This window comes from Athene noctua, chromosome 14 (assembly GCF_965140245.1).
Source record: "Athene noctua chromosome 14, bAthNoc1.hap1.1, whole genome shotgun sequence".
NCBI lineage: Eukaryota > Metazoa > Chordata > Aves > Strigiformes > Strigidae > Athene > Athene noctua.
In genome coordinates, this window is record NC_134050.1 from 19,867,442 (window position 1) to 19,895,278 (window position 27,837).

Here is a 27,837-nt window from a genome sequence, read left to right on the forward strand (position 1 = left end):
TTTTTACAGAGGCTAACATTGCCGAGCCTTGATTTCCCCACTTTTGTTGGAGAAAAGTGGCTGGAGATTTTGCTTGTGAGAATTGAGGAACACTTGTGTGCCTTGAGCATCAGGGACTTTCCTCCCACTACTTGCTAGGTGTTTGAATCAAATAGCTACTAAGAAGATGCCTGCAGCCTCCTTTCAAGAAGTGGCCAGAGACGACAGACAGACCATGTATGCTCTTTCACCTGTGTGGTCTTACAGCCTTGAGCTCTCAGGGACAACAGAGCTGGGTAGAGCTGTCCCCTTCCTGCATCCCCTTCACTCTCCGGCTGCACCCACATCCCCTCTCAATGTAATGTCAAGTGTGTGCACAGAAAATGAAACCAGACCTGCTGGGTCAGTGGTTTCTGGGTGATTCTCAACTTCCAAGACGACAGCCAGCTGTGAATCTGTTAGTTTTCAGACTGTTTGGCTGTACTCTCAGCAGTCAAATGCAACCACCTCTGTGCTGTTACCTTTGGCAACCCATCCCATGGTCCCAGTGGAGAACAAGATCAGGCTCAGTTAAGATTGATTTTTCCAGAAAACAATGTTGACCAATGCTAATTATGTTACTGCCTCTTCAATCTTTATCAGTTAAATAGTCTACCAGTGCTCTGATAATCACATCCAGGATGGCCACCAGGCCAAGGGAGCAGTGACCAAACTCACCTCATTTGGCTTTTTTAAGCACTTGGGGATTTCACTGCCACTCTGTGATTTATTAAAACGGAAAGCAATGCAAATGGGGAAGGAAGGTGAAAAATACGACCTCGTGAAAGCCTCTTTCTTTGCCAGCAGACTGAACTTGACCCGTGTCCTTGGCAGGGCTAAACCAGCCCACGGCCTCTCTGGCAGTGGGGCTGAAAGCAGCGCAGGACTTTGAGACTTGTGCAGGGGGAGCTTTGTGACAAGCCGAACACAAACCTGGTATAATGCTCCCATGTGTGCCATCATGATGACGATGTTGCCTCATACAGGAGGCCCAGAGCTCTGCCCTTCACCTTGTATCAGATGCAGACACTGCTGCTTTTGAAGCTCTGCTTTCTATCAAACGATTTTAAATCTCCCTTGTCAGAAGAAAAAAATTGTCTGAGAGCAGAGGAAACCTTGACAACCTGGCACTCGCTGAATGCAAACTTTCTTCTTCTGCTTTTTTTTCATCCCCTCTCTTAAAGGCTGCCGGAAGAAATGGGTCCTTAGTGCCATGCAGGTTACAAAGAGCAGTTGTTTTTAGGCAGCAGAGCCAAAAATAAAAACGGGTGATTGCAGTCCTCTTAAAACTCAGTGCAAAGCTGGACAGCATTAACCTCTTCTTTGCCGGGAACAGTACTGTCCTACCAGCACATCTATGAGATGATTATTTTAAACAGTAAAATCTATCCCCCTCAGTCCACACCAGGTTCAGTTCAGCTTTTGAGTTGGCACAGTGCAGTGAAACCCACCAAAGCCTTTGCAGAACAGGGCAGAGCAGGGACCTGCCACCACCAGGGAAGAGGTGGGAAGGAGTTTTGCAGCTGAGAAATGGGAGGGGATAACTGCAGCTCCCCTGAACCCTGTTTCCCTGTTCCCCAAACTGGAGGAGCCCCGTGTCAGTGCCTGCCAGTGCTTTCCCAAGAACATGGTGGAACAAGGCTGCAGGGTTGGACAGACTATGACAGTGGCCCACAGCACTTGTGTTTTGCTCCTGTAACGGATGTCCATCCAATACACACCCAAAAACCAGCCATGGTGCACAAGTCTTCTTCCTTGGTCAGGCACCACCTTTCTTGAGTGAGCTTTGTCACCTCCTGTGCTGTTATCTTTTCATGCTTTGCCCAGCCCAGGCTGAAAACTGCACAAGCTCCCTTTTTCACCTACACCCAACTCATCAGCATTGGCTTCTGATGCTTCACTGACCTCTGGTTTACATCTTCTTCTCTCTTTGGGTGACAGGTGATAACAAGCTCCTCTTGTTTTCCAGAAACTCTGCTGTTTCTGGGCTGTTCCTCGTGACTCCATGTAATTGCCACTTCTCCCGTGTGTGCAATGTCCCCCTTAGCCTGACACACGACCAGCCCATAGCTGCCCGTCTCTGATCCTCTCCGATCCATGGCACAGGCTGTGTATTCGTGCTTTGGTGCAGAGCGGGTAACCCCGCGCTTGCTGCATCCGATACCGTGTAGCGCCCGGTGCGGTCAGCGGCGAGGGGTGGCCTGACAGATGTATTCCCCGGGGAGATCTTTCCCCCTCTCCTTGGTGGTGTCACACCCATGGCCATCCCAGGACGCACAGAGATGTGGCTGGCTACTGCTGTCCGCCTCACTTTCTTGCTTAAGTTTCCAGAGCCCACTGAAACCGTCTCCGTGGATGTTTTTGTGTGAGGACTTGGGCCTGTGACACTCCTGAAACCACAGTAAACCCAAGAGCGATGCTCGCCAGCGGCCCTTCCAGCGGGACAGCAGGCGGCACGGTGGCCCATCTGACCGCAGCCGGCTTGGTCTTTACTTTGTCGGGAAAGGCAGATTTGTTGTTTCCCCCCCACTGTCGCTCGTTGCTCCCGCCGTGTGCCGCCCCGCCAGGTGGCTGCAAGATGGCTGACGGGCGGGGTGAGGGAGGCGCCCCGCGGCGGGGCCAGGGCGCTTTGCTGTCGGAGGGGCGGGCAGGGCTCCGGGCACGGCGGGACACCCCGTCCCCCGAGGGGGGACAGCCGCTCCCCTGGGGACGCTGCGGGCCCGGGGAGGCCGCGGCGAGGCCCGGCCGCCCCGGCCCGCGTTGTCATGGCGACGCGGCGGCCGCCCCGGCGGGGAGGGCCCGGCGGCGGCTTTTCCTTCGCCGAGCGCGGCCGGAGGGGGCAGAGCTGAGCTGAGCCGGGCCGGGCCGGGCCGCGCCGCGCCGAGGAGCTCCGCACCCCGCGCCGCACCGGCCTCCGGCCCCGGCGGGAACCGCCGCAGCACCGGACCGGTAAGTGCGGGTGCGGCCGCCGCCCGGCCCTCGGGAGGCGCCGCCGGGCTGCGGGCACCCCTCCTGCCGCCGGGCTGCGGCTCGCGTCCCCCGGCCGGGCCCTGCCTGCACCGGCCCCTCCGGCTCTTGCCCCGGCCCATTACCTCCGGGCTGTGCCGGGCCGCCTTCCCGCACCCCTGGTCCCCGGGGGGCGGGCCGGCCCCTCGCCCCGCCGGCGGCCCTGCCGCCCCATGCACCCCCTTCACCCCGGGGGCTGCGGGCTCCCCTGGCCCCCCCGTGTACCCCCTTCAGCCCGGGGGTCGTGAGCCCTCTCGGCCCTCCTCCCCCCAGCCACTCTCCTCAGCCCTGGGGGTCCCTCTGCCCCAGTTTGGGGCCGGGGCGCGGGTGCCCGTGTGTCAGAGCCGAGCCTGGGGGGAGGACGGCCCCGAGGACGGTGCTGGGTTGCCCTTGCCGGGCGTTGGGGGCTGCAGCGGCCTCACCCCTCCTCTCCCGGCCCGCGCCGGCGAAACTGTGGGTGACACATGTGCGGTTTCAGCCGTGCCCTTTAGTGCCCCGGAGCTGCTGCTTTTTAGATCGAAAGCGATTTCCGTGTTCCTCCGGGGCTTCTGATTTCTGGGGTGATTTGTAGGATTGCAGCCTCTGTCCACCCCAGTCGCAGGGCAGGGTCCTGCTTCTAAGCCTCTCCAAGCACCTTCCAGGCTCTCCTAAGCCAGATCTGCGCCTTTTTGAGGTAAGTCAAGGTTATTGTGCTCTTCCTTCCCGTGGATGGGGAACGTGAAAACGTGGATAGGCTGTGGGATTTCCTCAAGGTCACCCTGGGAATTGGACCCCGAGTATCCTCTCGATGCACCCTCCGGAGCTGCCGGGCTACTACTGCTGAGAGAGGGTGTAGTAGTGCCCCAGGCCTCTCTCCTGCAGGGCTTCTCAGCTTTTAGCTTCTGTACCTTGCCAGTGTAACAAATGTCAGAGCAGGATCCCAGCTATGTTTATTTGTTCTAATACCTTTTAGATATTAGGTGTTTACAGTCAAAGACTGGGTGTTTTTTACCATAGTGTGTTCATCTCCGAGAGCCTTGATGCCGTTAGGATCTGACCTCTTGTGGCATGGCTGCTGCTGCTGGGACTGTATCTGCAGTGATTCTGATCACTGCAAGTCACTACTGTGGCTTTGCCTCTCAAGATCTCAATTCTTGGCAGTGGCAAGCAAAAGGCAATCAAACTAGAGTGGTACTCGGCTGATAACAATATATTGTGTGGGACTCGGATGGTGCTTGTTGTCTTGTGCTCAGCTTGTGTTTTGCTTTCCAAGCTGTTACAGATAAAGGTATAGATGAAGATTAATAGGAGGAGTTACTCTAACCCCTTCACCAGAAAATAAACATGAGTGTTTAATAAGGATTTACCCCTTTGGACATCTTACCTGTAGGATTTTTAACTGTATGCTACTACTTGTCATTTACACAGGTGCAGTTTTTCTCCTGGTGCTGTGCCCTTGGGCTCATTGGTTCACTGAGTGCCCGTTGTAGTAATTGTGTTTTGAAGGCGCATTTGTTTTGAGGGCGATGCTGATCAGCGGCAGAGATGGATGACCGAGTTGGAACAGGGAGCAAATCTGTGTTGTAAATTGGAGCCCGGCACCGCTCTGAAGGAAAGTCTGCGGTGTTGTTTGATGCCCAGCAATCTTGTTAATGCCTTACTAAGATGCCAGGGCCCTAGAAGTTACTCCTGCTGCTGTTTTAAGAAGGGGCAGTGTGCTGTATTAAGTTACTAGGAGGTAGAAATCACTGACAGCCTGTCAGGGCCATTTGCTCCCCTTTCCCTGCCAAGATTTAGATTGCTGGGCAAGACGGGGAATATCTACTTGGCTGGCCGAGGTGACAGCAGCACATACACATGGAACCAGCCTCCCTGCTTGCTTGTGCATCACGTTTTTGTAGGGGTTTTTTTTGTGTTGTAGGTCTCTAGCGGGGCAAAGGTGTGTTGGAGAGAAGGGATTGAGATGGAGTGCCGGGGATTTGGTATGCCTCGAAGCCTGAGAGCCGTGAGGATTTGGAGCTGTGCTCTTATGAGGGTGTTAAAATGGGGAAGGTCTCACTTAGGAGCTGTAAGCATTTCATGTGCCCCTACAGTTGTTCTTGCATAACTGTTGTCATGCTGGGAATTGTGAAATAATAGGAGGGAGAGATCTCCTGGAGTAAGGCAGGAGTGGTTTTAGGTGGGAAGATGTTGTGTTGTGTTTAGCTAGAGTAAAATACATCTAAGATCCAGTGTCCCCAACCAGTGGCCCAGTTTTGCAGATTCTCCTAACAGCTTTTCTGTGAGGGGTAAAGCTCAATCTAGGGAACACCCCTGTTGCAGCATGTGATGACAGTGCAGTGCTGTGAAAATAGTTAATTGTCCCCGGCACTCTGGGTTTTATCTGGTTTTATCTGCGGCCAGGAGGCTGTAAGAGGAGTGACTGATGAGTTGCTCTTTTTCCCTTGGCAGGGAGTGCCTAGGTGTGGTGTAAGGCTGCGTGGTCTCCATCTCTGGCCCTCCAAAGGGCTGGGCTTTGGGTTTGCTGCTAAACCCAGGATTACTTGTTTTACAGATGTTGGCAAGCCCCTGGATTCTCTTTCACCCTGCTGTGGAAATAAAATGCTCTAGAAGGCAATTGCCAAATTCACAGTAACTGCTGGAAGGTGGTATGTCCTTGTGAAATTTGGGAGGTGAAAGGCTTGTGTGGTGAGAAGAAAAGTTTAGCAGTGTTGAATGTAGCCATGGATCGACTCGTGTTCCTTGGTGCTGTCCTGCAGCATGTCTGCCTTGTTCCAGCAGGATGCTTTCTTTTGTCACTTGATTCCTGGGCTCACTCAGGGGCAGGGAACTGCAAATGTTTTGCACTGCCAACTTTCCAGTGGCAGCAAGATGCCCTGTGTAGGGTGTATCTCTTGATGGGCTGTTTCTATCTGCCTAAATTCATATTGTGCTGCCAGAATGACATAAAAGAACTTTTTGAACCAGGCCCCAGGGGGGAAGGGAAAGGGTGGGGAAAATACAAAATATTTTTGTTCGGTTATTAGGAGATCCTGCGCTGAGGGGATGATGTGTAACCAAACCGTGTTTGGAATAGCTGGGACAAATGAGTTTGTGATCCTGAGTGCTGCAGTTCATGTATATTACAGTAGTAATGCCCTGTGAAAGGAGTTTCTGCAGTTTCCTTTTTTCTAGGCTGTTTCAGAACATAGAGGCCTTTTTCCTAAGTCTGCCTGGTTCCTGGCTGTCCTTTTTCAGTGTTGGTTTTTTTTTTCCCCTGTTGTTTTGTTTGGTTGTTGTTTTATTTCTTCCCCAGAATGAAGTTTCTGCACGGCTGCTGGCAGGTCAGTGGTGTCCCAGAGCTGTGCACCTTGGCCCTTGACTGCAGTCAGTTGATGTAGCTCTGGCAGAGGCATCGAGCAAATTTGGTTTGCACCAGCTGAGGTTGGGACATCATGTGGGAGCCCTCGAGCTACAGGAAGAGCCTGGGCACACAGCCTCTTCAGCCTGTCACTTCTTACGAGTTTGTTAACGTCCTGTTAGGCTTCCAGTTGGACACACTTGCCTCCTAGCTGCCTCTGTTCCTCTCTCTAACTCTGCAATACTGTGTAAGTACAAGTGCCTGTGGTGCTCCTTCAACGGCAGCAGTGCAGGATGGGGAGGGATCTGCCCAGTCATGGCATCTGCCTTCTGCTACTGCAGGTACATAAGGACCAGTTATTACTCCCTTTACATCTGTGCATGCCTAAATCCTTAACCATGTTTTCAGAAAATGCAGAAGCCTGCTTTGATGCCAGTGTTTGCACATCTGGGCTTTTTTAGAAATACCCAAACGTCTGCACTACCAGAAAGTTAGGAGAGTTGGAATTATCAACTACTTATCATGGCAAATGAGCTACGGATGCTGCCAATGTGAGCCAGTGCGTTGGTTTTTATTTTTTTTACTTTTGAACATATCTTATATGGTTTGTTTTGTTGTGTGTTTCTCTAAATGTCTTTGCTGGAGCTGCTTGCCTTGTCTGTCTGCAGTAAGGCAGTGGGATGTGACTGCAAGCACCTCTTCTCCCCTGCTGAGGAGGTGCCTGAGGTCTAACAGGACAGTGTGTTTCAGCTTCCCAGGTGCTGTGACTTGATGCAGCTTTTTTTCCACATGGCTGAGCCCTCTGGCCTGTGCCTGCCTAGAGTGGGGAGCGTCATTTGGCCATCCCCAGCTAACAGCACGGCAGGTTGCTAGAGCTAACACTGTGTTGCTCCAACTAATCCTAACAGCAGATAAATGATTTCTTGCTGTCCTCTTCTGTTTGCTTTCCAGCGCCTAGATAGCGGGAAGGAGGAGGTGAATTGAGCTTTCCAATGCAAAGCTGGGTGTTGCTTTAACCTTGCAGTATTGATTGCTGGGTAGTTCCAGTTGTGAAGATAAAGTAACAGGGGGTACAGAAGCTTTAGAAAACAAGACAAAGCCCCAGACAAACCCAATGGAAAGACCTTGCCACTCTGGGTGGTTTGGATTTTTGTCTGACAGTTTATCTTGCACATCTGTAAATATAAAAACTTTGAATACTTGCTGTCCTAGGAGGACTGCCCACATGGTGACTATTTTCTTGGTGAAGGGAAAGGCACTCGAGCAGCAATGCTTGTTCTGTGTCAGGAGAAATGTGATGGGATGCTATTTATTTTATTTGTGGGGTTTCTGTTGATCTTAATGCAGCCTGTGGTGAGCTGCTCACGGGAATGCTGTCTTACGTTTATTTTGTTAAACCTTTTCATAACCACTTCTTGTTCCCATTTTGGTGGTGCTGTTGTGGGTGGGTAGCTACGTCTTGTCAAACCTCCCTGTGCCCTGCCCCTTCCTTTGATGCTGATGAGGGTGGGTAGCTTGTCAGGAGAGCTGTCTGGATTTTTTTTTTTTTTCCTGACCTCTGGATAAATGCTGCAGGCCCAGGAAAAGAAGAGGGAGGTAGATTTTAATTTAGCTGAGTTTCACAGAATGGCATGAATTTGAGCAGCTGGAGATGACTGAAGTCTCATCAAAGGACTGTGCATGCCTCACCTGGAGTTTGGCTCTGTGACTGGGGCTCATGCTCTCTGTTTAAAAGGCTGTCCCAGCTGTGAGGAGCTTTGTGGACAAAGTGGGGACAGGGAATCACAGGATCATCTAGGTTGGAAAAGACCTTGAAGATCACCTAGTCCAACAATAATGGGAATGAGAAGGAAAACTTCCCCTCTTAGACAGGACAGTGGTACTGCTGCACTGTGTGACTGTCTTGGAGGCGACCTTTGGGAAGAGAGGTCTGTGCTTTTTTAATTAGAGAACATAGATACGGGACATTCGGCAAGTCACTTAGGTAGGAGAGAGGTGCTGTGCAGATGAGCTCTTCATTTGGATCAGGCCAGAAGCCAGTTCAGTAGCTGTGATCCTTCATTTCTGAATTCAGCCGCAGCTTCTGGTGAGTCCTTTCTGCTTCAACAAGGGCCTGTGCTGTCTGATGTGAAAGCTTCCAGCCAGGGCAAGCTCCAGCTTTGTGTGGATAAACGTGTGGAAGGAGGCGGTAGAATGTGGTGTGCTTAGTCTGGACCAGTGGTTCTGTCATTTCTGTTGCTGCTGAGTACTATGTCCTTGTCACTGCGGTGTCTGACCCCCTGCTGCCTTCGGGGGGTGTGCTGCCTGTGCGCCTTGGTGGAGCAGACAAGGGCAGTTCCCTGTTGCCTGCTGGGTAGGGTGGGATGGAAACCCTTCTCCAAGGCCACGTGCAGGCTGGGAGCTTGTTCGATGCCCTGTTCAGTGCTGTGCTCTTGGCTCTGTGATAGTTACAGGTTTATAAAAAAGAGAAAATAGAAGGAAGCATGTTCTAGGAGCAGGCTATGTCAGGGGCTAGCTGTGAATTTGGGTACTGCTTTCTCCTTTGCCACAGATTCAGAGCATGACCTTGGATAAGCAGTAAAGTGTCTCTCTGACCCTGTCCCCTACAATCAAACAGGGGCAGCAGCACTTCAAGGGTTTTGCCACTTGTGTGCAATAGCAGTGGCAGCTGTTGCAGAAAGTATGATCTGATGTAGTAAATGGTCTCTCCTTCTGGGTGCTTCATTTTCCTTTTTTCATTTTGTGTTGGCTTTCTCAAGGATGGGGATAGCTTCCCTTTACCATGCCCTGGGTAAGCTGAGCTCTTCTCTGTACGGCAACAGGAGCACTTGTTGGTTCATCTCATCCCTTGGGAGCAGCTGTTGTTTATGAAGACTGTTTTTAAGGGTAGTAGTTCTTTTAAAGGACATAAACCACATTGTGTGGGCCTGACCCCCTTCCCCTGAACTGTCCTGCTCACTTCATTAGCAGCTAAATGCGTGCATGACCTGAGCAGCTGTTGTCTTTTTGATGCCCCTTTTTTTCTTTTCCAGAAACTTAGAGTGCAGATCTACTGGTGCCTCGCTTTGGTTCTTCAAAACTAATGGAGAGCTTGAAGGGAAATAGCTTGGATACTGAAGTGATAAGCACTACAGAAATGCCAGACGCTATATAAACAGCTAAACTCAGCCCCCGGCCCTTCCTGAAAGAGGGATGATTTTGCAGAAATACTTCAACAGATGGTCTGAATTTGGCTTTGGAAAGGAGGGAAGAAATGCCTGGCCGCTGCTGAGCTGTGTGTGGGCGCGTGCCCGAGTGTGCCGTGGGGTGTGCTGCCTGCCAGCACGCTCCTGGGGAGGCTGAGCAGGCTGCTCCCGCAGCCTCTACGTGCTTGGGAGGCATCTGCGCGCTGCTGACTCAGTCGCTGCGGCTCTGCCAGGTCCCTGGTGTGGAGTGAGCTCCAGCTTCCCCTGCGGTGAGGTTCTGCTGGGCCTGCTTGCTGGGCTGTTCTGGTGGAGGTGAGCCCTGGCTGGTTTGCAGAGGTGCGGGCTCAGGTGATGGGAGAGAGGCTGTGGAGCTGCCGCACAGGTTGTGAGCCTCCGTGACGCGCAGGTGAGGTTGTCTCTCGCACTGCTGCACTACTTGGAGCTGGGGAGGTGCAAAGTGAGGTGGTCCGGAGCTGGAAGCAAACGCATCAGCCATGGCAACAGGCACGTGCTGTTTGGACACACCTTACGTGTACGTGAGCTGAGAAACTTGCTGATAGCCTCAGAGGATGTGGGATGAGAGCAGGTTTACACGTCATGGTCAGGGACCCAGGTGAGCTCTGGCAGAGCTGGCTGCTGTGGCCAACCTCCCCTCTCCTCTGATGAGGTTACTGCTCTTGCAGGGGAAGGAGAGCATGGTTTCCCCAGCTGGCACCAGACCTGGGGTCCTGACATCACCTGTGGCAGCAGCAGAGTGCTGTGTCACCTCTCGTGTGGGCTCTGCCATGGGGCAGGCACGTTCCCAATCAGTAGCCATGGCTGGCTCTGATGGGGATTGTGGATTGGAGCCCAGAATTCCTTGTCCGAGGACCTCTGGAGCAGAGTGGTGTGTCTGGTTCCCGTGTTGCCAAACCACTGTTACTCTCCCAAGCACCTGCTCCGCTGCTCACTGTCATGACAGTTTGTCGTGTCTAATGCTGTTTGCGTTCTGCCACACACTCCTTGGTGAAGCAGTGTTGGTTGGTAGGTAGAGCAGGGCTGTGAGGTGTGCTTCAGGTGTGGTGTTTTTTTAATTTTTTTTTTTAACTTTCTGAAAAGAGGTCTTAAGCAATGCAAGATGAATTGCTTTACTGAGGATGCTTAATGTGTCAGGTAAATTCTTGTGGATATATCTAGCAGGTAGCAGCATCGCACTGCCCGTATGGAGTAGCCAGATAAGACATTGAATATCCAGAGAATGACTTTCTAAGTTTGACTTCTCTTTCTTCTTCTCACTCTTTCTCCTTTCTCGTGTTACCTTCTGCTCTGTTTAGGCAAGCAGGACTGCATGTGTTTTCATTTGCCCATGGCCTCCTAAATATATTGTCTTCATGCTGGGAACGCCTTGCCTGCTTTGCAGCCTGCTGATTCACAGCACTCTGGGTGAACAGGGAGCTGGTGGATGGATGATGCTACAGAATCCTGAGCTGTCAGGTGGTGGTTACAGTCCCTTTGACAATTCCTCCACTTGTCACAGCGTGCCTATGAGTTTCCCTGGCTGTTAACCTCTCTAGGAGCAACATGACCTGTGTAGGGCCGCTGAGGTGCCTTTAACAAGGAGCCATTTTGCTGTGATCTGAACAGCTTTGGTGTAAGCAAACAGCTGAGGTGGGAGGAGAGAAATGCTGTTTGTGATGCAGGAGTGAAGCAGGTATGTTCATGTACTTCCACAGCAAAGGGACTGGCAGCAGCAGTGCCCTGTATCCTGTGGCTGAGAGGCAAGGAATATGGATTAACCTGACATTTAACTGGCATTTCTGCTGGTGTACTAGTCAAATTCTACCTTCAGCAGTGGGAAGTAATGAGAGAAGCTTCCTTCTTCGGAAAGGCCTCTACCTGCTGTAGCACAGTGTTTGGGCGGCTGGGAGATGTCCTTTTGTTATCCTGTCTCTTCTCTTCTACAAAAGGCACCTGAAATACAGTCTGGGCTCTGGTGAGCAGCTGAGCTTGCAGGCTGTACACCAGTGTTTGCATGCTTACATGGTGGCTCCTGCTTGATGCTGCTCTGTCCCCTTGCCTTAGGTGGAGCCTAAGGGTGACACAGGAGGGCTTATGTCCTTTCAGACCTTGGGGTCCTGTTCCGTTACCCTCTGATATTTTGGTGTTGGCACCAACATTGGCAGCTGGCACTCTGGGGACACTGTGGCTTTGCTGCAGGGGCAGGGTGGGGGTGTTGCTGGACACAGTGCTGTACCAGCCAGGCTCTTGCAGTCCCTTGTGGGTCTCCAAGTGACAGCTATCAGTTGATGTACAGCCCCACAGGGCTCTGGATTTCTAGGGTTTTTAAACGATTTTGTTCAGGGTCCAGAAGCCGTTATCTCCCAGGCTTCCCTGGAGGGATTCTTGTTCTGTTTTATTGTTGTTTATTGTCTCATTTTTTTTTCCAGGCAGGCAGGCTGCTGCTGAAAGTGTCAACCCTGCTTCTCACTCCTGCCTCTTTTTTTTTTTTTTTTTTTTTTTTTTTGTGTTGGCACAAGCATTTGTGTGTTCACAGCTATGCACTGACCTGGGAATAGGCTTGGTCTGAAATGAGATCCTCTAGTTGCTGCGGGAAGGAAGAGCTCCCTCCTTTTTGGCAGTAGCCTGAAGTTATGCTGGACTAGTGGTTGAGTAACCACAGCCCCTGCTGGAAAAGAGAATCACATGGCTTGAGAGATGTACTTTCTAGGGGTTGAAAATCCCCAGTATGGTTTCCTTCATGAAGATACTTGCATTTTCTCTGCCAACCCACTGTCAAGACTGCATCGAGCCTGTCCCAGTACCTCTTTGTGCAGGACGAACTGTGTTGTACTGCCCTTCCACAGCCCTGTGTTTCACCTGGTGCCTGATTGCAGATCCTCTTTTGGAGGGGAAGAGTCAATGTCGTGTCTTTAAAAACCACCCTGCAGTTCACATGGCAGAATCAGTGCTGCTAGAGAAAGGTGGTTGCTTTTCAGGCCTCCCTGGGATGGCCCTATGTACTGCCAGGTGCACGCTCTACAGGAAGAAGTGGGAACAGAGGGGACCCCCCCACCTTTGCTGTGCTCTGGCACAGTCCCCCAGTGTTCACAGGAACAAGCGCATGCTTCAGAAAGCACTGCGTGAGCACGTGTCTTTGGAGATGCAAAGAAATACCACCGACTTCCTCTCGTCTTCCTCTTCCTCTCCCTCCCTGGCATGCCGAGAGGTGGTGGCGGGGCCTAGCAGACACCCTGAGGGTGAGCACAGCTGATGCCGAGGAAGGCTCCTGCCCAGGGCTGGCGGAGGTGAGGGATCTGGTGACTCTTGGCCTGGAGAGATGTGAGGCTCTTCTCTGAGCATATCTGAACCTTGCTGGGATTGCGTGTCTTTCTTTCTTGCTGTCCTTTTGCTTCTTCCTGCCACAGTCTGTCCCTTCCCCTTCCCGTTTCTGAAGGCCCCGCTCCTGTTTTGAGGCGGGAGGTGCACGCTGTCCCGCCCGCCTGCCCCGGTGCCAGGGTTTAGGGAGCCGGTTGGGATCGCTGAACTTGGTTGAGCTAACGCTGAAGTTTCCGTGTGCTGCCTGTCCGGCCAAGCTGTCCCCGGCTGCCTTCGGGGACGTGGAGGCGAGAGGCCGGCGTGAGGAGCAGCGTGTGGCAGGATGCTGGGGGCCTTGCCGCCCCGGGGCTGCAGCGGGGCTGGAGGGCGCTGGTGCCACGCGGTCCCTGCGGGAAAGGGGCTGCTGCAGGGCCCCACGCTCACGGTCCCGTGGCAGCAGGGTGTCAGCCCGAGGCTTGCGATGGGCCACGGAGGTAGGAAGAGACAAGCGAGCTGGCCCTTTGGAGAGGGGACCCCGTGCCTGTCGTTGCGCCGAGGGCTGAGCGAGGCATTTCGCACGCTAACTAGGCGGTGGGGTGCGAGCCGCAGTGCTCCCGGGCTGCTCCTCCAAAAGCCGTGTCAAGGCAAGTACCTCCCGCTCTCGCACAGCTTTTATGAAAGAGCCTGGGTTTGCTGCACCCTTCTCTGCCTTTGCCCTCAGGACACGCTGGGTTGTTTGAATTAATGTAATTAGCACATGCCTTATTAGCTCACTAAGGCACAAAGAACTCATGTATATTTGTAGCCAGGTTAAGCAGCCCCTATTAATTTAATAACCGTGTCCTCCTCAGCGCATGGCAACAGTTAATCACTGGTGGTGACTCAGGATCAGCCAGTATGGAGGGAATTTGGGCAAGGTGTGTATGTGTGCGGTTCTCTTTTATTGTGTTGTATTTTTATTAATGAGCAGAGCTGTGAAGGGAATTAGCAGCAGGCGCAGTAGACTGAAAGAAGCTTTCAGTGCACATTAGCTGAACAGCCAGCCCTGGATATTTCCTATGCTCTACGCTGTCTGTAGAAAAGGATCTACAGAATGAATCCACATGGTATGGCATGGACTGGGAGGCAGAAATATACAGAAGTAAACTTTAGCAACTGGTGCTTGAACTCTGCTCCAGTCAGGTTATGAACTGGATACTCAGGAATTTTGCTTCATTGTCTGCTGCATTTACCCTCGGTGAATCCTGGGGCAGAGGAGGTGGCTGGTGTATTCTGGAGCTGCTCATAACTGAGACTGTGAAAGCCAAGGTTCTCGTGAAAGGACAAAAAATAATTGCAAGCAATTTCATTCTCTGCAGTGCTATGGTCCTCAGTCTCTTTTGCAGGTCTGGGTCTTCCATGTGCAGAGCTTAGCTAGGTCCTGTGCAACACAGCCAGGATGTGTGCCACCAGTTTTTTTGGTTGTTTGTTTTTTTTTTTCAGAAGACTCAGGTTATGGGGGTGAGTGCCAGTTTGTGCTCCACCACCCTGCAATGATGCAGCCTGCAAGTCAAGGATGGTGGTGTGTGTTTCTGCTCCTGTAGTTCTGCATGTGGGAAGGTAAGGTCCTGCACCACTTCTGAAACTAGTGAGTTAAGCTTTTTGGGGGCTCTTTTCAGCCAAGATCACTACGCATGCAAAGGAGGCTTCCTGCATTTCTTCTCTTCTTCCCCTTCCTGCAGTAATCACAAGCCACACTCTTTTCGGTGAGCATGAGCTGGAAGGAAAGGCAGGAAGAGTGGTGCTGGAAAGCAGCTGATGTGCTTGCGCAGTTTTGGTTGGGTTTTCTGCAAGTAGTTGTTGAGGTGAGATGCAGGTATTCTGCCTGCTCCCCCTCCCTCTTTTTACTTTTCTCATTTGCTATTTCTCCCCCTTGCCAAGTAAGCTTGGGCTCTTGAGGCCTGAACTGTTCCCAGTCGTCATGAGCTTGTGCAGGAGCATCATTGAGAAGATGAGGCTGTTGCGGGCAGATGGGCAAGGAAACCTCATGAAATTGGAAAGAAGTGTGCATGTGCTTGTAATAATGTGCCCTCTCACTGCAGCTGGCGGGGGACCAAGTACCCAGGCTCCAGCAGAGATGATGAGCTCTTCTAGCTTGCATCAGCTGAGGACCTGGTCCTCCTGGGGTCTGCAGCAGAAAAATAAAAGTCTCCGAGATCTCTGTGGAGTGACAGGGGATGCACACGAGTCTGTCTGCAGGTTGGAGTAGATAAATTTGTTTCTCCTTCCTTAGAGCCCGTTCCCAGGATAGCCCAGTGCTTGGATGAAGGTGCCGTGAGTGGTTAGTGGGGTGAGGAGCTGTGGTGGTGTATGTGGTACTGGTGGTATGGGTGCATTGCAGGGGGGGGGGGAAAAAGTCTGTGGGAAGAGAAGTGGGTGCTGGGGTACCTCAGATGCTGGGTGGAGGTGGTGATTTTGTTTTTATTTTATTTTTTCTCTCCTGTTTGGTTTTTTTTTTTTTTTTTTCCTTTCACTGCTTCAGGGGCAGGAAGGGACACTGCTTGTCTTGGTGGGTAGGAGGCTTTCCGTGCAGGATCAGAGCAGCCCGCTGGCTCAGAGCTGTGGACTGCTTGGCACACACCAAAATGGGGCATTTTCAAGGCCAGCTTTTTTATTCAGTGAGGATTTTTGTTCCCCTCTCTCTTCTCTCTGTTCACTGTCTTGGATGAGTCTGGAGAAGGGAGGAGCAGCCTTGACGTGGTGGAGTTTAACCCAATGGCTCCATTGGTCTTCCCCCACACTGTGCTGTGGGGGAGCACCCGTGTGTCAGAGCTCTCTTGGCAGGCCCCTTGCTGGCTGCTGGGCTGGGAGGGTTGGAGCTTAATTTATAGCCCTGGCATAGCTAAAGTTGGGGCTAGTTTTGGCTCTCATCTTGTTCAGCATCTGCCTGAAGGAATGCAATGTAGGGGAAATAAACTTGGATTTGTGGATTGGTTTTCTTTCTTCTCTAAAGAAGAAGAGTTTGTATTTCCCCTTTCCTTTCAAGGAGAAAAAACCTTTTATAGGGCTGCTTGCAGTGTTCTGAGAAAAACCTTACTCATCTTGTGACACAAAAGCGGCGGTCATCCATAACAGTTGGTCCTTGACACAGCTGCCACCAAGCTCTCCAGCTCGTGGGCCACCATCAGGGCCCTGGAGGCCTTCAACTGCATGGTCCGTGCTGTGTGCCCCATGCTAGCCCTGAGGCAGGACTGCCAGCTCTCAGCAGCACTGAGTGGCGCTGTCAGTCACACAGAATCCCACAGAATCGTCTAAGTTGGAAAAGACCTTGAAGATCATCCAGTCCAACCATTGACCTAACACTGACAGTTCCCAACTACAGCATATCCCTAAGTGCTAAGTCGACCCTGCTCTTAAACCCCTCTAGGGATGGGGACTCCACCACCTCCCTGGGCAGCCCATCCCAATGTCGATAACAACCCGTATCCTTCCCCTCTGCAGCCTCGGGTTTGCTGCAGCCAGCTGGCACGGTCCCGAGAGGATGCACCTTAAGGAACAGCTCTGTGCGTGTTTGGGTGTTGCTCTGATGAGGTACTGCTGCAATTTGACCTGAAAAAATGCTTATTCCTCCCAGCAGGGCCACTGATGCCCTTTTCTTTCAGAGGAGACCAGTCTGCTGAGAGCCAGGGGCCCTGGTTTTGTTGCTGGTGGGAGCGAATTGTCCCTTTCACGCGGCAGGACCTCAGCTCAGCACTGCCTCATTTCTACTGACTGAGCTAGAATCTAACCCTTGCTTTCCCTTGGGCTTCTTGGCTGGTTGTTTTTAATTACAGCTTTGTACATGGTGATTATTTTAAATTGGAAGGGGGTAACCTTTTTTTCTACTCTGCTGGTCTCTTAGAGCACACAAGTGAGGGATTTGCACCGTTTAGTTTCTCAGTGGTAAGTCCTTCCAGAACAAAAGGTTTGTCTGTCACCGTCAGTGGGCTCTGCCTTTTCTTGACCACCACAGATTATTGAAGAAATGCTGTATGTAAGTTCTTGTTTGTTTTCCCAGCTCTGTCTCCCATCTGCCAGACTCTAACTTTGTGAAGCTGTCCTCTTTCTCCCGCTGACGCTGCATGTCTCTGAAGCTCTAATTTCATGAAAACTAGTATGGAGAACTGATCCAGAGGAAGGTGGCTTTAAAAAGTTAGAATCACACTGGTTCAACATGTGACCACATGGTTTGGAACTTGAAAAGAGGCATCACTGGCACGAAGCACCCACTTATTTTGTCCAAAGGTGTTCAAGCTGCAAACTTGCTTATACACCAGCATGATCATATGTGGGAAATTTTACTGTCTGTCAGTTAGCTTGTGCTTCCACTGTTAGCTCTTCAGCTGCAAAATAATGTAGGCCATTATGAACTTAATTTAAATAATCATTTTCTGTAGAAGTTGCCACACATACATAGTTTGTTGTGTTTGCATATGGAGTAGTTGTTCTGTAGCTACTTTTTACAGATCCCTTTGAATTGGTGCTGAGGCTTGCGGGTCTCTACAGACCAAGAGCTGGAGCCCACCACTATTTTCAAGCAAAATGCTGAGCCTGAATTCCTGCTATGGCTATGCTCTGACCTTGTATCACTGCATCACTGAAGATTTTATTGGAAGAGATGCATGGAAAGGGTTTTTGGCCATCTGGCTCCTACACATCTTGGTCCGTGTTTCTGTACGGAGAACCAAGACTGAGTTTGCCTTTAAGCATGAGTAGTTGTCCATAATTTGAAGGTTTGTTGCTTTTATTGTTAAGTGTTCTGAAGAATGAGAGGGGAGCAGGGCTGTAGCATTCTTGATGTGGCATTTGTGCAGAGCAGAGGAGCCGGGTCTCTTGAGGCTCATCCACTAGACTCAGTTGCCTTTTTGAGAATGCAGAGAGGAGGCAGGTTGAGATGGGAAGAGCGCCAACAGCTCCCATGGGTTTCCTTTGCTCTCCTCAGTCTTGCCAGGGGTGCTGTGAGCACTTTTAGGCCTGTTGTCTTTCTCTCCCATGAGGGAAGGCACTGCAGTTACTGCCTTACGAGAGTGTTTTAGTGTGTTGTTCGTATGGAGCAGGACTCTGCTATGTGTTCTCAGTGAGGTGACTGCTGGCTCATTTGTCCTGCTGAAACCTTCCCTCTGGGTCCTTCAGCTTGGCAGCCCTGATGTCCTTGACAGCAAGACTTGTCGTGTGAGCCCTGGGTGAGTCACTTCTAACAGCTGTCCTTGCTCATCCCATCTTGCAGTGTAGCTGCAAAACCTCCTGTACAGGAGCTGTCCTTGACTGAAGGTCCGTGCAGCCCCTGAAGTAACAGGTCCCAGATCTGCGCAGGGGCCTCTTGGTGTGCTGCAGTGCTGATACCCAAGCCCAGCTTCTTGGTGAGTGTGAACTCTGGCAGTTTCCTAAGACATGCAAAGCTGAAGGGTGTATCTGGCGTTTGTTGCAGATCGGCACAGGCCTGCTCCTCAGGTCTTTCTGCCTGACTTGAATGCAGATGGCTTGGCACTGGGCAGTTGTGCTTTGCTTTCTGCCCGGCCCAAGTCAGATATGCTCTGGTAACTGGAGTGTGACCTGGTGGTAGGACCTATGAACTGAACTCCCTTTCCTGAGCTGTCCTGGAGTAGAGGGGTAGGAGATTCATCTGGGAGAGAGATCATGCTGGTGCAAGGAGAGGTCTCCATGCGACTCCCCCTGTTAAGCAGTAGGGCAAACAGCTTCTGCACTAATCTAAGCAGGTTGTTTGGACTGGAGAAGCTCTCCAGGTCAGGAAGGCACACTTCTCTTGCAGCTCACAGTGTCTTTTAGAGGCCTTTTTCCAAGCCTAGCTCTCACAGAGGTAACAGAAGATACTTGTTGTCTTGACTTAGTGCTTAAGGTTTCTCAACAAAGCAGACAAAACTGCATGTCGCTGTACTGGAAGTAGGGGGGAAGGCTGTTGCTTCCAGCAGGTTCCAGAGCCCAGAGGGGAGAGCATGGGAAAACTGGGTGTATTCCTCCTGCTTCTACTGCCCAGAGGCAGGAGGATCCCCACCTCCTTCCCTGCTCTTTTATCCCCTTCCTTTCCAGTAATACCTGCTGCTCCACTCACTCTGATTCTTGCTTTGGAGTCACGGGCTGGCTTTTCCCAGTGTGTCCAGGCAGGCAGAGGGGGTAAAGTGTCTGTCTGGTGTCTTTGGTAACCCTTTTGCTTTGCTTCGAGGTGGCCCTGGTGACAGACCAGCAGGCAAACCTGGAGAAAGAGAGAGCTGCCTCCAGCACATGGTGGCACTTTTGTCCCTGAGATAAGAGGGTTGGTTGGACCAGCTCAAAAGAAGCTCTTGAGTGCTGAGCCCTCTTCCTCCTTGGAGAGTGGTGGAGGTGGCTGCATTTCCAAGGCTGGTCTCTGCTGTCTCTGTTTTGTCTTCTTGACTACCCTTGTGTGAATGTAAATGATGTCTCTGAAATTCCTGTGTTCTCAGATAAATCCTGGGGGAGAGGACAGTTGCAACACTGTGCATGCGGTATCAGAATATAGGACACTGCTGTAGTCCCAGAGGCTTGCAGGATTGTCCCTGGTGACACTTCCACCGTGGCCCTGTTGTGGCTCCTCTCCTGTCACAACGTTATGGGTAACTATACTGGTCCAGATGGGTGAAGGATGTGGTGGGCAAATGCCTCTGTTAAGATGTTGGACTATTTTTGTTCATGGCTTGTTTTTTTCCTAAACTGAAATGTTGTCATGGGAGCAAGGTGTTCCTCGGTCTGCCAGTTGTGGTTGGAAATCCTGTCTGAAGGTAAAGGACAAGCTGGCAACGGAGCTGGAATGAGACCTCAGGAGCTTTTGCTGCCAGTCAGGAGTTCTGATCCTCTTTGTTCCCCCTCCCCCATGGGCTCCAGGTAAATCTATACTGCCACCACCTGTGTTTGTGAAGTCAAACACCTCTCTAACATGCCCTCAGCCTGGAGACTGTCCCGTACTGCCGAGGAACTTGCCTGTTTCTTTGTGGCATGATGGAGATATTTTTGAGTTATTCTTCTGTCATCATAAGGTCTCACAGCGTGGAGAAGTTAAGGCTTTGCAGACCGAGCCCAGTTTACAAGGAGTGTGGAGGCAAAGTTTGCCTGCTGTTTTACAAGGGTGCCAAGCCTGATTGCCAGCGCACATTCGAAGTGAAAACTTTCTTGGCGGTAGGTAGGCGGTAGGTAGGAGGGTGTGGGGGGACACCCATCCCGAGCAGCCAGTGGGAGGGAAACCACACAAGGCAGAGGTAAGTCATGGAGGACGGAAGGGGCTTCAGGAGCCGAGGGCTTTTGTGGGGGCTGTTGGGAAGGAGGAGCAAGGGCCCTGCGTGCTGGGGCTCAGCATCTCTGCCGACTTGCAAGTTGAGTGGGCGCAGTGCCACTGAGTCTGTCCCCACGGGGGTGCGAGCAGCCAATGGTGCAGGCAGGTGGTGTGGCACCTCCCCGCTGGGACTTTGGCCTTCTTTCACCTGAGGCCAGGGGAGGACCTGCCCTGGGCTTGGCTCTTTCAAAGCCCAGTGTCGTACAGGGACAGTCGGCCGCTGACCACAAGGCAGGTGAGTTTGCATCTGCAGCCCGGGGCTTCTGCCTGGTGGCGGATCTGTATGAAGGGGCTGTGCTGTCTGGGACACCTGTGTGTTCGAGAGCTGCTTTGTTTTGTTGAGGACCAATGCTTTGCCTGGTGCTGCAGGGAAGTTCATGGCAGTCCCTGCTTTTGAGAGCTGAAGGGCAAGCAAGCAGTAAAGATGAAACTGCCACCAATGCCATCCCAAAATGTCACGAGCTGGCAAGAGCCAAGTTGACAGCTTCTCCCCAGGTGAGATTTCCCGGTGGCGGCTCCCTTGTGCCCTTTGTGCCAGGCCTGCATCTATGAAGCAACTTCTCTCAGGAAATATTTGCAGTTTAGTTTCCTTAAACCTTACTGTTGCGATGGCAGCTTTGCTTCAGTCGTTAGCAAAACTTGGTGTGGTGTCCACACCTTCAAACACGTTTGTGCTGTGAAGGAAAGTGGTATGCTGATCCCAGAGGGTTTCTCCCCTCCCAAGCAAGTACTAGTTGCTGATTGCTTTCTGCCCCGACTGTGAGCGGTCGCATGGTGGTGTCCTCTCGACACAGTGGATGCTGGCATGGCTTTGCACCTTTCATTAACCTTGTGAGCTCTGCTTCTTGATGTTGGCTTCTCTGGCTGGGGCACTGGGTTTGTCTGCTCTCGAAACAAATGGAAATAAGTTGAAGGGAGCCCTGTCTTCCCCTTCTGCTGTTTATTTTCCAGTCAAGGTTGTAGTTTGAATGTTTGTTTTCAGTGACAGTTCCAGCATGTGTTGGCCTCCAGTTCTGTCTCATCCCTGCCTGACCACTCTGCACAAATGTTTGTGCTGGCATGAAAGCAGGGATGGGAACACATGTTTGGGTGTAGGGAGAGGACAGGATTGCTTCCTTCGGCCGCAGCGCCAGCTAGACATTGGCTAAAGGTCTCCTGTCAAAACGGCAGCCTGTGTGTGCCCAGATAAATCGGCGTGTCCGACAGCCTGCGCCTGAGAGGGGCTGCTAGGGAGGGGAGTGCCTGGAAATGGGAGGGCTGGCAGAGGGCAGGAGTGAAGAGCTGGCCTCTGTCGGGGGGCTGCTGGCAGTACTGGGGGAAGCTGGTGGACTGGGGTGCCCGTGGTGGCTCTGGCAGCCTGGCAGAGAGAGAGCGGTACAAGAAGGAGGGTGCTGAGCTGTGGGGACCCCCAGGGTCAGAGTGCAGGCAGAGCAGTGGCATCTGGGGGTAGAGGTGTCAATCCCAGCCATAGGGCAGTGTGGTGGCAATAAATGCGATGAGTGTGGTCAGAGGTGTGGGTAACCTTAACCTGCCCCTTCTCCCATGATGATTCCTGGCTTGTGGAGTTGTTGGGTCCCTGTATTTACATCCAAGCTTGCTGGCAGCAGATGTGGCGTGTGATGAGACTGTGTGCTCCCCCCCATGCCCCAGGCTGGCCGTGATTCTCTAGTAAGCACTTTTTCTTCAGGTGATGAGGCAAGAACCAAAGGTTAAGAGTCCAGCCCCGTGCCCCAGGCTGATCTGGAGTGCAGCAGGTCTGTGGTATGCCATCCTGGAGGAAACCTCACCATCTGGGTGGTGTGTGGCAAGGCAAGGGAGCAGAATAGCACCATTTTGCCAGTGTCTGAGCCAGTAGGGACGAGGTACATCCAAAGCTGGCTAGGTTTGCATTGTGGTACCCACAATCTGGCTGCTCTGTTGCTCTTTGGAGATGGATTTTGGGAGCAGGGGAGAGGCTGCGCTGAGGAGGCTCCTGGTCTACCTACGTGTGGCAGCGTGAGCTCTGGGCTGTTTGCACTGCTTCTCTGCCTAGCACAGAGGCAGTTCCCTGTGCTGTGGTGTGCGTGTCGCTCTGACACTAATTTGCTTGATCACTTTAATAAATGTAGAAGAGACGTCCTGGTGTGCGAGTAATGGGGCATTAATCCATGCCTAGCTGTGTTAACAGCACTCTAGGAAGGAATTAATGCCACATAATTCATCACCCGTGCAGCTCTTGCTCTCTTAATTGCGGGATGTTTGATTGAGGACCCTCCTTTTGTGAGGGCTGCTCAGCCTCTTCGGCTTTGAGGTGGGTCTCTGGAAGCTCTCGTTTCCTCTGCCCACTCACTACCAGTTTCCTCCCGGCTCCTCTGCTGCTTGTGCCATGCTGGTTCCCAGTTCCTGCAGCGCCGTTGACTGACTGGTTGTGAAGTTTGGCCATACAAAGACTTTCTTGAGGCATCAGCATCCTTTTGGTGCTGCTGGCTTGTTTACTGCCCCAGTGCAGGTGCTGATGGGAGGTTTCCCAGGAAGATGCAGGCACTGCTCCCTGACCCTTCTCCCAGAGGATCCTTGGAGCTACACCCCTCCTTGGCTGCAGAAGCTTTGCTTGCCTGCTTTTGTTTGCCTTTTTGCACTCCCGAGGGCACTGTGTTCTTGGGGAGATATACTTAGGTCTTTACTTAATCTCTTTACTTTTTAGGTTAAATATGTAATGTTGTTCTGGATTTGTTTTTTAAGTATCCTGTAAATTTACCTGCATTCTCCTCCCAGCCTGTGATTTTCCTCCTCTCAGACTGCAGGACTGCAGCAGCTGTTTTCCTGTCCTGTGAGGGACTGTGGTCCAGCTCTCCCCGGGAGCTCCCTGGCCAGGGCGCTGGAGGCTTCATCATTCACTAACTTTTAAGGGACTCGGGGAGTTCTGTAGATTACACCAAAGTGCTCAGATAGAGTTTGCAGTGACTTAGGGTTTGTTTTGCAAATGGTCGTTTGCTGGAGCTCTGTTTAAACAAACAAAGCTCAAATAAGCTTTCCACTTCAGTGCATTAAAATCCCTTAATGCATTAAAATCCCCTAGCCATGGACATTCAGGCCTCTGCTCTGCCAGGTGCTGTATAAACAGTTATCAAGTGCTGGTGTATGCTGTAAAATCATCACATCGTTCGCTTCCCCTGGGTAGCTTTTGTTAGGGGAGATGATACTAGTCCTGGCATTTGCTGGCCGTACAGCCAGTACCAAGGAAATCTGTAACTTTGCCCGTTTTTAAACCCAGGAAGATTATTTTTACCCTTTCCTGCTGTGCAGCTGCAGCAGGAGCATCTGTTCCCTGGTGGGAAGCAGCAGCAGTTTTCCAGCTGGGTTGGACAGCTGGGTCGGGCTCTGCAGTTACTGGGCAGGTGGAGAGCTGAAGCCAAAAGAAGGGAAAAGGGAGGAGAGAGCTAAACCCAGCCGTCCCAGGTTCCTCTCAGTGCGGTAGCATCTCCTCCCACACCCGTCACCATACTCGTGTCAGCAGGTAAGAAACAGCCCTGTGATACATGTGTGTGTCCATCTGTTTTGGCTACCTGTCAGTGGTGAATGTTAGCCTCTCTATCAGACCCTGCCTTGCCCCTTAGGAGGGGTGCCTGGCCTCCAGGGTGCCCCTCTGCAGGGAAAGTTGCAGCAGGGGCAACAAGGCAGGAGTTTGCCAGAGCTTGGAGCAGGGTGTCAGGACCATGTGGTGAATGTATTTTGTCAGAGCTGCTGCTTCAAAAACCACAAATATCCTGTTGAGGGTATAGGTGTTGTTGACTTTCAATGGTTCAGGGCTTGTTTATGCCAGGGTTACAGGCTTTCAGCAACTGGTCTCCCTATGTTTTTATGTTTTGGTCTTATTCTGGTTAAAATGCTAGAGAATTAGATTAACCTGAACCAAATTACTCATGTGGACATGCATATGAAAGTACATGCAGCAAAAGGTGTGATTTTCACTCAGGAAGTGCAGACTTAGCTGATCTGGAGATTTTTAAGCTCTGCTTCCACGGATGAGTCAAGATCATGTAAACTGTCTGAAGAGGAGTCGTGGAAGGGATGGAAGGTGTAACAGTGTAAGTGAGTGAGGTTCTGTGCATTGTTTTGGGGAGGAGCCCCTTTCCATGTGCTGGTCTCTCATGGCTTTGGCAGAATGTGGGACTCCAGAAAAAGCAGATAGAGTCTCGTGTTGCCCAAGCATGGGACTGCAAATCCTTTCATGCTGCCCTGCCCTCGGCACTTGCTGTTAACCTTACCCCCTCTCACTACCTGTTAGCACCATCACCAACTCTTTACACTTTCCGGGGACCTTTTATTCTCGGGAATGCCTCTGGCCCTCCGGTTATCTTCAGAGCAGAAGTGTCAGCTTGAAAGTCACCTTGTTGGATGTGAGATCCTGTGTGGCTTAGGAAATCCGCAGTTAAAGGGCAAATACCATTCCGGAGGCAAAGGGCAAAGATATCTCCGCTTCTGGCTCACCACCCAGGTGGCAGCTGGAAGGGAAGAAAGAGGAGAGTGGCCGAGTGCTGCTGAGATGCCTGATGAAAGCACAGGGCACCTGATTCCCAGGTTGGAGATGAGGAGGAGATAAGGACACCTCCAGAAAGCTGAAGGTTGTGGCTGCTTCTGGAATTTTCTCCGGTGTCCAGGTTTCTTTGTGTGGCACTTCTACCAGCTCTCGTTAAACAGTAGCAATTAAGAGTCTTGAAGAGGACCGTTTCCTGTAGACTTGGAGCTTCGGTGCTGTGCTGAGCTGAAAGGAGTGGTCCAAAGGGCAAAGTCGCATCAATGGCGTGGGGAGGGAGAGACACCACTTAAGACAATGTTGGCACAAGACTGAGCACAGGCTAACTGTTTGGGCTGGGAAATAGAGGAAGGAATGTAACCGCTGGAGGAGCAGGTTTTTAAAGACTGAAGAACAGTACATATGTGTTGGAGGGAAGTGCTGAATGGGTCTCACGATGGCACGTGGTTGTCTTGGGGTGGCTGGGTGAACCTGCAGCGGGCTGGAGGTCCGTGTGGTGCTGTGTGAAATGCTCCCTGGAATTCGAGGGAGCTGTGATGGGTACTGCTGTCCTGGCTGCTGGGCAGAGCTCATGCACTGCCTGGCTACTGCCCTTCCTCACGTGCTGCTGGAGCCTGACAGCTCTGGCAGCTCTTCCCTCCACATGTGCTTCTGTATTTATATACACACGCGCACACACATTTATACGGCTCCCTCTGGAGTTCAGTCTCCTCTGAAGAGACCAGGAGCTTCCATAAGTCACTTGTTCCTCAGCTGGCCTCACCCTGCAGCTTGGCCAGTAGGACCTGAGCTTCAGGAAGAATGTAAGTGCCTCAACTTTGTCTCCTTGGTGTCTTTCTCTCCTTTCCCAGGAGAAACTGAAGTGAAAAAGACGTGACTGAAAAGAAATCAAGGAACGATTTGAAGAAACAGATTCATTTCTTAACAAATCAAGTTTGAATTAAATGGCTGATAAACAAATCAGGTAACGTTTCTAAAAAACTTTTGAGTTGTTGATTGTGCTTTAGATTTTTCTGTTAAAGATTTTAAACCTTAATCTCTTTTGTGATACAGAGATCACCTGATCATCTTCTTTGGCCTTAAACAGTTCCGATTCCTGATCTGCTCCTTTCTTACTTGTTTTCAACATTCTTTTATTTTCTGTCTTTGCCATGCTGACACACTTCTGCTTTCTTCAGTTCTTTTTTTCTCACTGTCTTTTTCTTTCTGCCCTCTGCTTTTTACCCTGCATGACTTGGTTTCTACCTCTTTCAAAGGTCAGCTTGACCTGTTGATTTCAGCTTGCTGACAGCAAAGCCACCTCCTTGACCAGCCAAGGATGCAGTGCTTGTCATTAGAAAGTCCACACAGATACAGTCTTGTGCCCTTCTTCTAAAGCCAGTCAATGCTTGAGTGATTGCAGGAACATGAAGTACCAACAATAATTAATGACATTTAAGTGCACAGCAGGAACTTAAGAGCATTGGTCCTGGCATATGCAAAGGCTGGATTTGAGTCCTCCCTGAAAATGAATCTGGATGCGTTTTCTGGAAAGATACAGTTGTACCCTGAGCTTCCTAAGAGCTGTGTTGGATAGATCTGCACAGTACTGCATGTGGGTTTAACTTTCTGCTGCTTGTGAAGTTGCCGCAGATAAATGACTCCGACAATGCTGTGGGATTCCTGTGGGGTCTTGGTCCTCTTCTAACATCTGCTTCTCCAGGTTACTGGCTCAGGACAGGAGGGGTCAGTGAGTGAATGAAACCTGGTGACAGGAGGCCAGGACTTGGCAATGCCTGAATGCTACAGCAAGAGGGCTGCCCCTTCTTAGCGTTTGCCATGATTAGGATATCTTCCTGCATGCCTGCCCTCTGCTAATGAAAACAGCCCAGAGCTGTGCTGATAACAAGACAGCATTGTGGAGTGTTTATGTGTCTAGATTTGCCCGTCATCAGTTACCCAATTTGGAGAGCACTTAGCACTCTTCTCTTACACCTGTGCACACTGAGATTTACCTCCATGGAGCCTGATGGGTGTATGTCCCTGATAACCACAGCAGAGCAAAAGGACCAGATGTCTGTGGCCATTTGAAGCTTGGTATTTTGAAAGAAGGCAAGATGTGCCCTTCAAGATCTCCCCCAGCCCCTCTGATGTGCTCTTGGCATTGTGAACAGGAGCTTGCTGGCTACAGGGACTAGTTAAAAGGCCTGAGGAGAAGGTCTAGGAAAACTGGATGCCTTTCTATTCCTTCTTATGTTAACCTGAGCAAATGGCTTTATTTGTATGCTAGGCTGTGTTGTCCCTGTTTCACTAATCCCTGTGCACTTAGGTAGTGAGAGGCAGTAGCTGTGCAGAAGCTAAATAGGACACAGAGACCAGGCACTGGGGATTCCCATCACACGAGAGAGTGGAGAGCACCAAGGTGAAAAGTGCGTTGACTTAGTCTTGCGAGAGAAAAAGCTGTTGATTCGGGTGCAATGCCCTGTGTCTCAGGTTCTTTTCTGTGCCCCGAATCCCTCACCTCTCCCACTTAACTCATCTCTCCCATCTATGTGACCACAAGTCTGCAGCAGTCACAGGCAGCCAAGCCAAGGAGATCTGTTTAAACTTGGACGATCTACTGAACCCCTCTTCCCTCGCAGCGTGCATCTGTCGTCCCTCAGCCAAGTGAGATTGATACCAAAAGAGTAAAATCCACAGCAGAGGTTTGTATCCCTGTGGCACTGCACATGGAACTTGATCTCAGCATCTCACCAGATACTGCTGCACAGTCCGTCTGCACTAGTCTCCCTCCACAGTGCACATGGGGGAACCTGGATGGTTGGATTTAGGCGTGACAGGGGTATTGAGCAAGGGTTTCTCACCCACAGAGTGAGAGGCTCTCTGCAGCCCGTGTTGCCCAAATTTTTGGCTTGCCCAGGCACATCAAACAATTCCCCTTTATGGCCAGGGTCTGTGCTGAAATTGGGGAATCTTTTGCGCTTACAGTGCCAGCAGGCAAGATGTTTGCCACGTGTCTGTGTCTCACCCCACCTGATATAAACCCTGTGATGATTTCACTGTTGGAACAGTTGTTGAGAGGCAAGTGTCTGCCTGCCCTGGGCGTCTCAGGGACACTTAGAGAAGTGATGGCAGTGCTGAGGCTGGAAAGGGGTACTGGTTGTGCCTTGCAGTCCGTGACTTGCCAGCAGTGACTTTG

General features: G+C 51.4%; 1 protein-coding gene across 1 annotated transcript in view; it reads left to right on the top strand.

Moving 5' to 3' along the window:
- Positions 1 to 2,857: 2,857 nt before the first annotated feature.
- SLC25A22 (solute carrier family 25 member 22) overlaps positions 2,858 to 27,837 on the top strand; it is a 53,021-nt gene continuing 28,041 nt past the window's right edge. The window contains exons 1-2 of the mRNA XM_074918162.1: positions 2,858 to 2,967; positions 25,511 to 25,623. Coding sequence (XP_074774263.1) covers positions 25,604 to 25,623 — 20 coding nt within the window. The 5' untranslated portion in view covers positions 2,858 to 2,967; positions 25,511 to 25,603. The remainder of the gene's footprint in view (positions 2,968 to 25,510; positions 25,624 to 27,837) is intronic.